Source organism: Leptidea sinapis, chromosome 10 (assembly GCF_905404315.1).
Source record: "Leptidea sinapis chromosome 10, ilLepSina1.1, whole genome shotgun sequence".
Taxonomy (NCBI): Eukaryota; Metazoa; Arthropoda; class Insecta; order Lepidoptera; family Pieridae; genus Leptidea; species Leptidea sinapis.
In genome coordinates this window covers 7967776-7982883 of record NC_066274.1, presented here as the reverse complement: position 1 = coordinate 7982883, position 15108 = coordinate 7967776, and the positions used below count along the sequence as shown (strand labels likewise).

General features: G+C 36.7%; 1 protein-coding gene across 1 annotated transcript in view; it reads left to right on the top strand.

Annotated features, from left to right (window-relative positions):
* LOC126966576 (ubiquitin-protein ligase E3C) overlaps window positions 1-11892 on the top strand; it is a 28975-nt gene extending 17083 nt beyond the window's left edge. Inside the window, exons 13-20 of the mRNA XM_050810711.1 lie at window positions 858-969; window positions 1439-1571; window positions 2119-2331; window positions 3188-3282; window positions 4290-4450; window positions 7606-7736; window positions 8312-8517; window positions 11641-11892. Coding sequence (XP_050666668.1) covers window positions 858-969; window positions 1439-1571; window positions 2119-2331; window positions 3188-3282; window positions 4290-4450; window positions 7606-7736; window positions 8312-8479 — 1013 coding nt within the window. The 3' untranslated portion in view covers window positions 8480-8517; window positions 11641-11892. The remainder of the gene's footprint in view (window positions 1-857; window positions 970-1438; window positions 1572-2118; window positions 2332-3187; window positions 3283-4289; window positions 4451-7605; window positions 7737-8311; window positions 8518-11640) is intronic.
* The last annotated feature ends 3216 nt before the right edge of the window (window positions 11893-15108 follow it).

Below are 15108 nucleotides of genomic sequence, written 5' to 3'. Positions count from 1 at the left end.
AAATTTTAAGTCTCATTGGCTCAGTAATTTTTGCTAATTACGGCGCCCTTCAGACCGAAACACAGTAATGTTTACATATTACTGCTTCAAAGCAGAAATAGGTGCCGTTGTAGTACCCATAAACTAGCCGGTTTCCTCTGCAAAGGAGCCTCCCATTGGTATATTGAGATTCAAAGTCCTTAACGGCATAGTCAAAACGATTTACGATCCACACGGAACTTTAACAGTTCAGCACATTTTAAGATAAGTACAAAGAGATCCCAAATGGAACAATTTAAAGTATTTAATGATTATGGCACAATTCAATAGATTTTAAAATCAAACAGACTTAAACGGTACAGCCAACTGTACTTCCAAAAGCTATTTAGGATTCAAAGCATCCTTATAGCACATCCTACTAATAATAATATAATGTGAAAGTTTGTATGTCTGGATGTATGTTTGAACTTCTTTAACGCAAAATCTACTGAATAGATTTTGATGAAACTTTACAATAATATAGCTTACACAACAGAATAACAAATAGGCTGTAATTTATATAACTATAGTGTGAATTATACAAAATATAAAAGAAGTGTGATTGTTACTAATGAATACAACTAGCGCCATCTCTTATCAACTAGCAAGGAATAGATCAATACAATTTATATGGCAAAATAACGTTTGCCGGGTCAGCTAGTTTAAAATAAATTTTAGATTGGTAGGGACCATAAATGCCACGGATAAGGTTATTTCAGCCTCAAACTTCTGTTTTTCAGTTTTTATTGCTATCATTCTCTGATTGATGCTATTATAATCTTCAGATATCTAACGTAGATTATATTATTTTTAGTAAATATTTCTTATTTTTTTTTTAGAACCAAATTTGAAATTAAAGCTTAGAGTTCAGCTGATAAACCAGGCTGGTGTTGAGGAGGCTGGAGTGGATGGTGGCGGTCTGTTCAGAGAGTTTCTATCTGAGCTGCTCAAGTAAGTATTGATGTAAGAAATGATAGTAAAGGTCACGCAATATTTTTTAGGAGTTGCATTAGTTTGTATAAAAAAAAGTGTGTGTGTACTTATGTATGCATGCAAGAAGTTATACTTCTTTGGCCTAACGAAGCAAAAATCATTAAAAATTTTTGTTAATCGTGCTATTCTACGTTTTTAGAAAGAACAATTTTGTAAAAAAGTCATATAGATGGCTTTGACAATTAATTATTAAATAATGAATACGGCTGTAAGGGCTTGAACCCTTTGCCTGCCCTAATAATGGAAGAGACCAAAAAAAAAATAAGGAATGACGCAAACGTCAGAAAATTTTAGGAAACAACTTCAACCAGTTACTTTTGTGTTAGAGCAAGGCGCGCGCATCTTAAAATTTCACTCTCATCAATTTTTTGAAAACGCGCCTAAAGAAGTATAACTTCAATATTGAATCATATTATTACATTTCCAGGTCGGCATTCGACCCCAACAGAGGTCTCTTCAGGTTGACCAGAGACAATATGCTGTACCCCAATCCGGGGGTCAATTTGCTCTATGAAGACTTCCCTATGCATTACTACTTCGTTGGACGTATGTTAGGAAAGGTTGGTTGTATTATATTTTGTATGTCCATACTATAACGTGTTATTTTATGGGAACAAGTGACGGAACGATCAGATAGCCCCCTTGATGTTAATCAGCGTCATCTTGCATGTAATTTTAACAGTATGATCTGAGTCGTAATGCTTTGTACAGACTGCCGTGTCTAATGCCGTGTAGCTGATCGAGCCAGCAATGCGAGTGGAGTTGCAGACTGTGTCTATTCAAAACAAAGAAAAAACCACTAAAACTAACACCAGCCACTAAACCATTTTTTCCCACACATTGATAAATAGTGACCAAGCGAGGCGGAGCTGAGCCGAGTTCGCGCGATAGTTTATTTCCGTTTCTCCGATCTTCCGCGCTTCGTATTCGGAATAAATCTTAAAGTAGACTGCATCGGAGCGGAGATTTTAAGTGATCTTATTGATTAATATTCGCTAATCTCCACTCTTATTCGCTTCACTTTAGCCTGGGGATTTTTTCTCACACGATGTAAATTAACGAATAAAAATACATATATGAAAAGTTCGTATTGTTTGTTTGTTCCAGGCCTTGTACGATAATCTATTGGTGGAGCTGCCGCTTGCGGAGTTCTTCCTGGTGAAGCTGTGCTCCTCGCGGGAGCCCGACGTGCATGCGTTGGCGTCACTGGACCCTGGCCTGTACCGCGGCCTGCTCATGCTGAAGTCGCACCACGCGCAAGATGTACCGGACCTTGGCCTTGACTTCACCGTCGTGTGCGACGAGCTGGGCGAACAAAGGGTAAACTTACAATCAGCACCCAACAGCCCTTTCTAAGAAAACGTATCTAAATTAGACCTTATAATAAAGAGTAGTTAAAAACACACGCTTGTTATAGAAAACTGATTTTTCTTTATGGAATAGGAGGACAAACGAGCGTACGGGTCACCTGGTGTTAAGTGATCACCGCCGGCCTGATGGTCTCCGGTCCTCGACACTAACCTATGCGAAACCTAGCGGCACTAAGCCTTACTTCACGCCGGTATTCTGTGCGAGTGTGGTAATTAACCCGGACGAGTCTGGCCCGATTATGCTGACGTCATAAGACGGCAGCGTGACTCTCCCACTTCTAAAAAGCCCTTAGTCGCCTCTTTCAACACCCATGGGCCTGGGACCCCCCTATTCTGTTTAAGCCCCGGGGAAAGTACAATTCCTGTCTTATAGACGATTGATGAAACTTAATCAAAAATCTTATTTTGCAAATTGAAAAATGGAAATAATATCAATATACATTTCTCCCGCAAACGAATAGCTATATATATAATTTTTTAAAGGGTGATTATATTATTGTATGTATAGTCGTAATGATTATAGCTTTTTTTATAGCTAAATTCATGTTGAGGGTCCAACCTATTCATTCATTAGAAGGAATATATGATATATATAGGAATAATATTTTTCTTTCTAGATTTCTATTTAGTCTTATTAATTTTCTAGTAATCAAACAAAATCTTTTGTGCACATTCTGGAACAAGTCTCACAAAATGGTCCAATAATAGAAAAATTAAGGAGCCAGTCGCAAAAAATTACAGCTGTCCCAATTATTTACCGTTTATTTGAATTATAAAATTAACTTTGTGTATATTTATATCTCTAGATAGAAGACTTGAAACCTGGCGGGTCCAATATACCGGTGACTGCTGAAAACAGAATAGAATACATTCACCTTATTGCTGATTTTAAATTAAATAGGTAAATATTAGATGCGATACTTCTGAGTACTTATCACACTGTTTATGTATTACATATGTAGTACATACTAAATCCAAAAGTACTTTATAATTATTTATGCAACTTTTGTGTAATAAGGGGTATTAAAACACGAATGTGATAATAGTATCACATGAGTGTTTTAAAAACTAATTATCAACAGTTGCATACAAGACTTCATCTACACCCATAATATGAATCCTCTAATAAAAGATAATAATAGATTCACACCCAATGTCCTAATAACTATTACTTCAACCAAACGAGTGTTGTAATGAAATTCAGTACAACATTACATCATCCGTTTTTATTACAACACTCCTTTGGATGATATTATGGTTACTAGGACTGGCTTTTTTAATGTTAGCAGTAAGCTAACTATTTTAGAATCTTTAATAGATGATTTTATGCATGGGTGTAGATAAAATTCATTAAATCATGGGTAATCGTTGTTTCCTTTTTTTACAATAACATCTTTATCAAATATCAACTGCAAGGGAAAAGCACGCGTACATGAAAATAATTTTATTCTATAATACCATTTGTACTTATTTAAACAATTTTTTATTGTTAAAGTGATATCCCTCATTTCTGGGATTAATTATATCAATAAAATTATAACAAAAATTTTCGGACGATGCGAGACTCGAACCTGCGACCTTTTGGGTTCCGTCCGAGTACAGTCCTCAGTTGCTTTTATTGTTGGAGCGTAATAATTTTCAGAGAAGAAAATATCAAGTCAATTTCCTAATATTTAATTATTGGGGTTGAGCAGGTTATTTACTGTAAGTAGATCCTGTAGATGGAGCGAAACATGAGAGTTGAACAAGACATACCAAGACTTAAGAAACATGCGTCACTCGAACGGTTGGCTCAGTTGGTAAGAGCACTCGGACCGAACCCGAGAGGTCGTTATAAATTTAATTGGAGGCGCCCTTAAAATGGATAAAGCGTTTGATTTAATTGAATACGAGTACAATAATTTACAGACAAATTCGTGCGCAATGCGTTGCATTCAAGCGGGGGCTGACTTCCGTCATCAACTCGGAGTGGCTACGGATGTTCTCGTGTCGGGAGCTGCAGCGGCTGATCTCCGGGGCCGAGGTGGCCATTGACCTGGATGACTTGAAGAAGTACACGCACTATGGTGGTGAGTTAAAAATTTTCGGAAGCCGGATTCTCATTACAAACAACTTCGGCAGGTAGGTAAGAAAGAGAACTGTAACCTTTGTAACTGGGTTTCGGTCGCTGTATATTGAAAGGCCAAACGCAATTTTCACACATTCAGATAGTATTTGACAAATTATTGAATCTTCAGGTAAAATAATCATGGTTACAGTTGGGTAACTGTAACTATGATTATTTTACCTGAAGATTGTAGGGTAGAATGAAATGCGGGTACCCACCCGCATTTTATTCTACCCTTTTCTACAAAGTTATTTTAGTACTGTCGATCGTTATGTTGTTGTTCGTTGCACAGTGCAATTCAAATTCAAATATTTTTATTCAAAATAGGATGTGACATCACTTATTGAAAGTAAAAAAAAGCTACCACCCATTCCAAAACGAATACCTCAGGCCTGAGAATAATGGGTGCAACAAACTCAGCGGGTTTTTTTTTCATCGAAAAAATATGTTTACAAATTAATATTGTACAATTAAACTTAGTATTTAATAGTCTGAGGGCGGTCGCGCCATTCTCAGTCTAAATATTTCTGTACACCATGGTAGTAATTTTGTTAGCAACAGATCGGCATATCTGCAGATCCGGTCTTCTTCTTTCTTCCGGCCCTGGGTCGTTCTTAGTTGACTTTTTTGGGCTTCTTTCCGGTTCTTGTTTACCACAGACATCCATGTCATTCGGGGTCTTATGTCTCAGGGTGACGAGCGCAATTGTAGTGCCGCTCAGAATTTTTGCGTTTTACAAGAATCCTAAGCGGCACTACATTGTAATGGGCATGGCGTATCAAATATCATCAGCTGAACGTCTTGCTCGTCTCGTTCCTTATTTTCATTAAAAAAAAAGTTTTTTTTTTCTCTTCCTCGTCCTTGGGTTTAGTTTCTATATCTAGCACATACGGTCTATTATGGAAGAAAATCCAAAAAAGAACCTGCACCCTTGATTTGAATTGCCTGAACACACTTTCAATGAAATCGAACAGCGTTTAAAAATGGGTCAATTTTAGAAGAGTCGCAAAAAATTGGAACCAATTCGAGCTTTGAGAGAAATTGACACTTTAACGATGGCGGAATGTGAAGAATTCTTTGAATGTATGATAAATATTTGTAATGTTGTGGGAGGATAAAATATATATAATAGTAAAGAGGATAAAATATAATAACACTTAAAAAAAACAAATTAAGAACTCACGTTAAAGAGTCAATGGATTGCAATCGATATGATGAGACTTTCATTCCACGAGAGAGTTGAAGTAATGAAAGTTGAAAAGTGTGAAATAATCCACATTCCGTGAATTCTTGACTCTATTCAAACAGTTTTTAAGAGTTTTCCTTTGCATAGAATGCCGGCTAGATCATGGGCACCACAACTGCGCCTTTTTCTTCCGTGAAGCAGTAATGTTAAAGCATTGTTGTGTTTCGGTCTGAAGGGCGCCGTAGCTAGTGAAATTACTGTATGTCTCAAAGTGATGAGCGCAATTGTAGTGCTGCACAGAACTTTTGGGTTTTTCAAGAATTCTGAGCAACACTGCATTGTAATGGGCAGGGCGTTTCAATTACCACCAGCTGAAAGTCCCGCTGGTCTCGTCGTTATTGTTATGAAAAAACCTTGGGTGGTGCCAAAAACGATTTATATTTTTATTGAGCAACAAAATATTTAGCCAACTAAAATCAAACCGTGAATCATTTAGAAGAAGTTAGCGTTTTGAGAAAAGGAAAGTACCGAAGCACCCGGAACTGGCGAGCATGTATGAAAAGAGTAATGAATGTAGAGGAAGCGCGTGAGATTCGTAAGTAAAGAAGCAAGTGGCATTCTATTGTCTCTGGCTACCCCGACGGGAACAAGGCGTGAGTATGTGTGTGTGCTTTAGTTAGTGTTGATATCGTGAACCTTATTGGTTACTATAATTTCGCCTGCAATAAATTGTATAGGCCATAGGGCTTATTATTTAAATGTTAACTATTTCAAATTTAGAATTAACTATAACACAAATTTAATATTAACCTATCTTTAGAAAATATGATGTTTTTGATTTCCGTTTGCGATTAATAATGTAAAATTTTAATTTTCACAACTCTCACATCGAGACGTATAAATGATCTATGTATATTTGGGTGAACTATTTGACTTTTTTCACCTTTTATTTGTATTATGGTAAATATTTTATAAATATAATTTTCTATAGAACCCGTCCGGCCAAACACAATATTATAAAGTCGTACAAATCTTGGCCAGATATACATAAAAGAGAAAAAATGGGACATTTATGCTGAGCGACTGTACGAATCTTTTTTTTCTTTTTTTTATTTATTTATATAACCACACTACATACATCATTACAGGTTTAACCTAATGCGACAGAGTAATGAACAAATAAAGTTATAACAATACTATCATTGAAACACATATTTCGTAAAAGAAAAACTTAATTAACTAGATAATATTACTCTAATTGAATACAAACTATAGAATACGCAGCTCTAGTGAGTTCACTCATCGAACAAGAGAACAGGTCTAAGTGTTCGGACATCGCGTTGAGCACCCGTTGCAGAAGGTTTGTGCGTGCACAAGGCACCAATAGCAGCGGTGGTCGTCAGGGACATACAGCAGTACTGACTCCAGGAGCCTAGGACTGTGTGTCTTACCTCTAATTACTTTTAGTAAATACAAAGCCAAAGCGACTTCTCTTCTAACCTCAATTTTGTAATAACCCACCATGCCTAACAGAAACAAAGTAGGATAATATCCGGGCTACCCGCCCGGATATTCGCCAAACTGCTTGAGATACATGAACCTAAGGAACTTATTCTGTATACGTTCTAGCAGAAATTTATATTTAGCCTCATGGGGACCAGATTGCACAATTATATTCCAAGTGGCTTCTAACCAGTCATCGTACAATGCTCTCAAAGCCCCGATATTTGTAAATTGGTTTGCTAGCCGTAACATTAAACCTAAGTTACGATATGCTTTCTTGCAAATATCAATAATATGGGTCCTAAAGTTCAAGTCAGCTGTAAAGCACACTCCTATTATTCCAGTCATACTTACTGTTAAAGGAATATTTAATTAGCTATGCGCATTTTACCTTTAATAATGTATTTATATTATATATTTTATTTTAGGTCGTTTCACGGAGGACCACCCTACGATTAAGATATTTTGGAAAGTCGTATCTGACTTCACGGATGACCAGAGGCGGCAGCTGCTCAAGTTTGTGACCAGCTGCTCGAGGCCGCCACTTCTGGGATTTAAAGTAAGTAAGACTTATATAATGAGCTAGTTTTTGTTTGCCTGTTCAAATAAAAAGTAGTTTGGTTATTATATTGTTGGCAGATATGTAATGGAACTACCTTCTTTTTCGCATCCGAATGTTGTGAGATTTCTTGAGTGTAAATTGTTTCGCCTCTATCCGAGGCATCTTCAGGAGAAGTTGACTCGAATCAAAAATGTCAAAGGCAAAATTAAAGACTTAGCGGAATTTACACTCAAGAAAGCTCACAACATTTGGATAATTATGGATTTCCGTAAAAAACGCCGAAGAGCGCTTTCGCACTACGTCCGATCCGAATCCGATCCGTATCCGTAAAAACACGGTCCGAAGTAGTCGTAGAAGTAATTCTATGGTAGTTTACGCACTCGATCCGGCTTCCGTCATACGATTTTTTTCCGTCAACCGTTAGAAATAGTTCTACGTATACACCGGATCGTTTTTCACGGGTACGGATCGGATTCGGATCAGACGCAATGCGAAAGCGCTCTTATTCAATAAATTTTCTGTTTTTCGCACTTTTAGCAGGCTTGTGTTTTGATCGGAGACTCTTTCGGCAGGACTTGGAGCCGCCGTTCTGTGTGCAGTCGGCGGGCTCATCGGACCGGCTGCCGTCGGCTTCAACGTGCATGAATCTTCTCAAGCTGCCGGAGCTGGAGGACCACCAAATGCTCGCAGAGAAGCTGCTCTACGCCATCCAAGCAGGCGCCGGCTTCGAGCTCAGCTAGGGAGACACGTTAAAAGGTGTCAACGTGCAAATGCAAAGGTGAGTCATTTCAGCTGGAAGATGTCCACTGCTGAACAAAGGCCTCCTCCAAAGAACGCCATTACGTCCGGTCCTGCGCTGACCTCATCCAACCTATTCCAGTCGGACTGTCTTGTCACCAACACTAGTTCTTCTGCTACGTGGTCGCCATTTGAAGACTTTATTGCCCCAAGGGCCATCTGTCCGTCGAGCTATTTGCCCTGCCCACTGCCACTTCAGTTTCGCAACCATCTGGGATATGTTGGTTACTTTTATTCTCCTACGGATCTCCTCATTTCTGATTCGATCTCGCAGGGAAGTTCCGAGCATAGCCCCAATGGTGAGTAGGCTCAGGTAATATGCTGCTTAAAATATATTATCGTGCAGCGCGATCTTCAGCCATTTCTATCTCCCTGAGGTTTTAGTAAGAAACGTGGTAAAGCTAACCGATAACTATTACAAATAATATCCATATATAAAGAAATCGGAATACTTTTAAGTATTGTATTTTTCTCTGTATTTTCGTGAAAAGTGTTGGTTTACAACAATATAATTGTTAAAATATGAAAAATAATATAATTTAATGAAAGTTATTTCCTTAGGTAATATTTCTGATTCCGGTCTTTTGCAAGCACTATTCAAAGAATTAAACCAATACTCTATCACTTTTAATCACTATAAGCATTCTTTATTAGCTTATTATTTGTTCTTTAGTGCACACCTTTTTTCATCCAAATGGAATTAACCCATGAAATTTTTTTTATTTTTTCCACATTTTACTTGTTTTTATAATACATTATATAGTTTAGAAATGTCTTATGCATTCACTCTACAAATAATTAAGCAAATTCCCCTGAATAATACACGAATAAAGTAAAAGAGAACGACAATTCGTACAAAAATTGATAACAGTCACTTTTATTTTGAATGAATGACATGTCGCATGACACTCAAAGCAAAATAAACAAAAAGAGTCCGATATATGTTAGAGCGAGACATCGTTTGTCGCCATTGTTTGTAGTACGCCTTCATACATTTTCATGTCTAATAGATAGTTGCGCTAGGCTGGCACTATTTATGTTTCAGTCTGAAAGGCGTCGCAGCTTGTGAAAATTACTAAGCACCTGAAGATTAATTTCTTAATATATCTTGAGAAACACAATCGTGATGCTGTTCAGAACTAACTTTTCAAAAACTGAATCTGCATTATTATGGGCTTAGATAATGTTTACGTCTTGATAGAGCCTCTAAGCTGCTAGACAAACGATGAGAACTGGCCAGGTTAATTACTTTTGTGTGCGTGACAAGCTACGTCTTACACTTGCGATTTGTGAGTTAGTGTGTGTGTGTGCATTGCTCAAATTAGAGGTTAACTCTCAACCTCAATTGTTTTTTGTCGTTTTCACAGCTGTCACAGTCTATTGCATTATTTAGATTAAGATCTTGAAATTCCTATGGTCAAAAATCCTATTTTTAAGGTTTGTTAATTTCCCCCCATTTATGTGCGTCTGTTTAGAACCGTTTCACAGGAACGCGTGGAGGCATCATGTGGAACGAATGTCGCCTTCAATCCCTTCATGTTAAAAAAATCGAGCGCTCAATTTTGATATTTTCAATTCGTTTGCCAATCATCGTCCATTTTAGCTGTATAATACACTTAGTAAAATCAAAACTTATCGGGTACGTAACATTAACTTAGCTAGGTTAACTAGGATTACCATCGCTCTTGTTATATAACAGGTTTTTGGAGTTTTATGTGCAAAGAGAACATTGTATGGCTTAAGTTATAAAAGAATTTATTTTTGACTGCCACTTTTTATATTATTATGTTGTTTCGTATCTACGCCTACGTAATCTAATCGTTTTCATATAAATTTGATATTACAATCGAAGTATAAAATTTTAATGTTTTTGATTCATGTTAAAAACATAATATCGCTTCAAATTTAAAAGGTCGTCTATGACTTTTAACAACTAGGCAAAATCTTAAAAGGAGACGGGATTTCTGGGCCCAAATGTAATGAGTTGAGATATGGTCTAAAAAACTGTCTATTTAAAAATATAGAAAATTAGCCTAATTCACAATATAGAAGACGAGAAAAACCCCACCCAAAACCACTTGCACCAGATGATTGATTCAATAAAAGTACCTAAAAAAGTACATTACAATCAACACAATCCCCCTTATTCATAATAGTCTGCTAACTTAAAGCATTGCTAATTCGCACTCTGTCTTCTTCTATTGACCTAAGTCAGAATGAGAAAAAACACTCCTTAGCGGCTGTTTAAAGTTAGCGGACCATTATGAATAAGGGGGAATGTCGTTTAATAAAAATATCAACATAATATTATAAAGAATGTCGATTCTGAATCTCGTTCTGTATTGTTAATCTGTGCTGACAGTGACAGCCACAGAATACTTTTTGACTGGTTTACAATGTCGCTTGTCATTCGTTTCGCAGTATTGTGCGTACTTGGCTTGTCATTTTAGTGTTCCCGTTGTTTTATTGATATTTTCCTCGACCACTGCTTTCTTTCTACGGACTTCTGATATTGCTAAACTTGTACGACCCTTCTTATCATACAACAAAATAACAATCGCATTTCAAAAATCAGGTGTTTAGTATAGGTTGTTGCCCATATATTGCATAACCTCACTTTTACAAAACCTCCTATAACACTGCTTTCAGATTCCCAAAATTCCTCAAATTTTCAGTGATGCTTTGTTTATATATAAGCTATAAATTGACACTTTTATTTAATCCTTTTAAATCTAGGCCCAATAATGTATAAAAGGGTATCCGTCTCTTTTATATGTAGCTAGTTGACCCAGCAAACGTTGTATTGCCGATATTAAAATCGCGATACAAAAGTAACTGTTGATCATAGATGGGTGAAAATTTGAAGCTGTATGTATTTTTTGAAAAAAAAGTTGGCGTGAACCACCCTTGACATTTAGGGGGATGAAAAATAGATGTTGTGCGATTCTCAGACCTACCCAATATGCACTCAAAATTTCATGACAATCGGTCAAGCCGTTTCGAAGGATTTAACTACAAACACCGCGACATGAGAATTTTATATATTAGATTATGCTGTGTATTATTTATATTATTAACATGTATTTTATTCGCTTTGTTTCAGATTCATCACGATGTATCAAGACTTGTCTTATTTATAAAAAAAGTTGGAGTTTTATAAGCGAATGTAAATCTCAATTGTGATACTGAGCGGGACGAATGAATGAATGAAATAATAGTGTGATGTTTTATTTTACTTCCATTTTATATCTTCGGATAACTTGATGATCAATGTTGTATCAAATAATTTATATGGAACAGGTGTCAAATTTCCTTTAATAAATATGTAAATATAGTAAAGTTATTAAGGAAGTAATTGAGTTGTTATTTAAAACTCTCCTTATATTTATAAATAAACTAGGTGCTGCCCGCGGTGTCGTCCGCGTGGATGATTTAAGCAAAAATACTATGCCTGCATCTAGCGTATGTAACCTGTATGTGTTTCCGACCCCTTGTTGGTATTCATGCAAAATTTGTATTAAATCTATTAGTAGTAGTTAGTAGCTTATGAGTTTTGTCCGGACATACATACAGTCAAACATACAAAAATTATATTAAGTACTTTTTTGGACTCTTGCCTCGGTATTATTAGGAGAACACACCACAAGTATTCTTAAAAAAATTCAATCTACAGTTTCTACATTGTTACATAATAGAAAGGTTGATTGGTAATCGCCTTGCGTCATTAGAAGAGTTTCAAAAGTGCTCGCTATTTGGACTGATACACCTCTACTTTAAACTACTGGACTGGCGGCTGTCAAAGTGCTTTTGTGCCTGTTTGATATTCACCATTTTGGGGCTGTTGGTCATATAGCGAGAGTCTGCGTTCCTGAAACTAGTGATGACAACATAGTCGACAATATAGATAGTGGAAAACTGAAATGAATACATTAAAAAAAAATTAGATTATTGAATTAACTTCAGAATATGACATTTAAATTAATTAATAAGTTTTATTGTTCCGCCCTCAAGGCGTCAACTTGCCTAGAAATTTGAAACAAGATTTTTTAATGGTTTTCTTTACATATTTCGAAGGAAAAATATGTCAATAGTAATTTAAATATATTGAATAAAGTTTACTATGAAAACCGCTAATCCATTAATATTTACACTATATTGAAAATTAATTTACAAATACTACGTAATTTATGATAAAAAAGACAATAATTAAGGATCATTCGAATCTATGCATGCTCAAAGCGCTATGTAAAGTTAAATAAGTACTACTATTTCGTATACAAACGTTTGTAATCACGGCACATTATATTTTCAGTTTCGTTTTCTCTGGTAGATACAAAAGTTGAATGTAGCAGGCAATATGGCCGCCATTTGCCGCCATTATCGTTTGACAGTTGCAATCAATCAGCGTTGATTGATGCGTTCGCGGGCACTCTCGCCCGGCCCCAACGGACGCGTTAATGGCGCTATTATTTAGTATTTACACTTTCTAGCGTTGGTTCCTTCGTGTTTTATTTTGAGGTCTAGTCGTGACTTTCATTCGAGATTGAATTCCATAAGTGAGTGAAGCAAAGACTAAGAAATAGGGTAGACAGACATATTTGCTCTTTTTAACAATTCCAAGATATAGGATATAGCACATCAGTAGATGTAATGGTAGCGCAGTTTATTTCGTGAGTGACGGTGTTAGACGTGGGACCTACTTACATATTTCCACGAGTATGCTAGACAAGATTAAACTTATTTATCCAATTTGCTTTTAAAATCAAATCTAGAGTGAGGTGCCAAAGGGCTATATGGCAAAGGTGCTGGTCAGTCTGCTTGATTCAACACATTAAGCTGCCGACGCACGCGAAGATTGATTTTCGAGCTGGCCTGTTGACTGACACAGCCATCTTATGTCTCGACTGTCCGGTATTACACGGATAGGAAAATACCTTTATAGGTACACATGTTTCCTCAACCTGTCTAGGGATTTTTATTTGGTGTCGTACTAACTAGTGCTATGGCATAAATTACACATGGAAACGACCTTGCCAGAGGATATGGTTGGTGTTTTTGATTATTGGAACAAAAACCAATTAAATGGGCGGAAACATTTTCTGACGAGTACAGGTTGAGGTGTGGGATGAGACAAGGGGGACGAACGCTTCCTTGGCTCTTCAACCTGTATATGAAAACCCTTACAGGGGACCTCAACAGTACTAGGGTAGGTTGTGCCATTACTGCAGACATGGTCTACAACTTTAGCTACGCGGACGATACGGTGCTGTTGGGGCCTTCTGTTTGCGCAATCAGGAAACTGCTCGACCCACGGACTAAGGTATACGACAAAAAGTGAGGTTTTCCAGCCGCGTGAACATATAGACGTAAAATTGTAACAGAAATCACAAATCTCTAAAGTGAACCAATAAGTTCAAGTACCTGGATCGTAGGGTCGAGGAGTGCCTTTCAGATGACCTTGATATTAAGAAGAAGCGTATGGCGTTGCCTATGCGGGCGAATGTTATCGCCGGTAGGTTCGCACGATGTACGAAAGAGGTAAAGATTACTGTTAAGGGCTTTTTGCCAGTCTTTTAACTCGCGCTGCCTGTGGTTTAGATGAACTTAAAGGACAGTTAACACCTTACGCGTTGAGTGTAATAATACGGTGAGGATACTGTTGAGTTTTTCAAAATACCGCAGTGGTATGTCCGCGAAAACGCGTATTGACGGCTTTCACACAATTATGAGGAATAGAACCGCCTCCATCGCGTAAGAGACATCATTAACAACTTCCTTAGTGTGATAGCGAGTAGGCTAGATTGCCCCAAAATGAAGCACTGGGCGAACCTCCAATAAACGCTTTGCATTTTAATGCCAAACATTTAATTTTTAAGCCTGGTTACTACCACAATTTAGGAACAATATGGATCTTTATATTGTGATGTGCCCTAGAAAAGTGGAGAACGAATATAATGGGTGGACGAAAACTGAAGGAATGGGATGAGATAAATATAACAGCCGGTCCCAACTAGGGAAGGGTTGCTAGAGTTAGAAAACATGGAAGATGTTATAGATTGCTATGTACAGAATTACTAACTTTTAAAAGTAACATAAAGTCTTCTTTCAGTAAAATAGCCATCTTCGATATTTAAGGTACTTTTCCTTCATGTCCCATAACTTTGGGACATCCTGTATATCAGATATAAAAATCGGACATGTAGGTACACGGAAGATTCTCCGGATTCATATTTAAATGAATGATTCTTTATGCGGGTACTTATAGGCACTCATGCAGTTAAAGTCGGGCAAATCTGTATTAGAAAAATGAATATAATTTATACTTTCGTCCAAATCTTCAAAAACTAATAAAGGTTTGTTGCAGTTTGTTGATTGTGGTTTTTTATTGAAAGACGTGGAAATCTTGTTAATTTAAAGGTCAAAGAAAGTTAAGTTAGTTAATCGACAAAAAAAATTAGTGTTAAGGATTTTTAAATTTTGAGTAAACTTTTTGCATGCTAATTTAAAAAAGCAAACACTACAGTAAATTTAAGATCTATAATGTATACTGTATTCAACGCAATAAATAAAT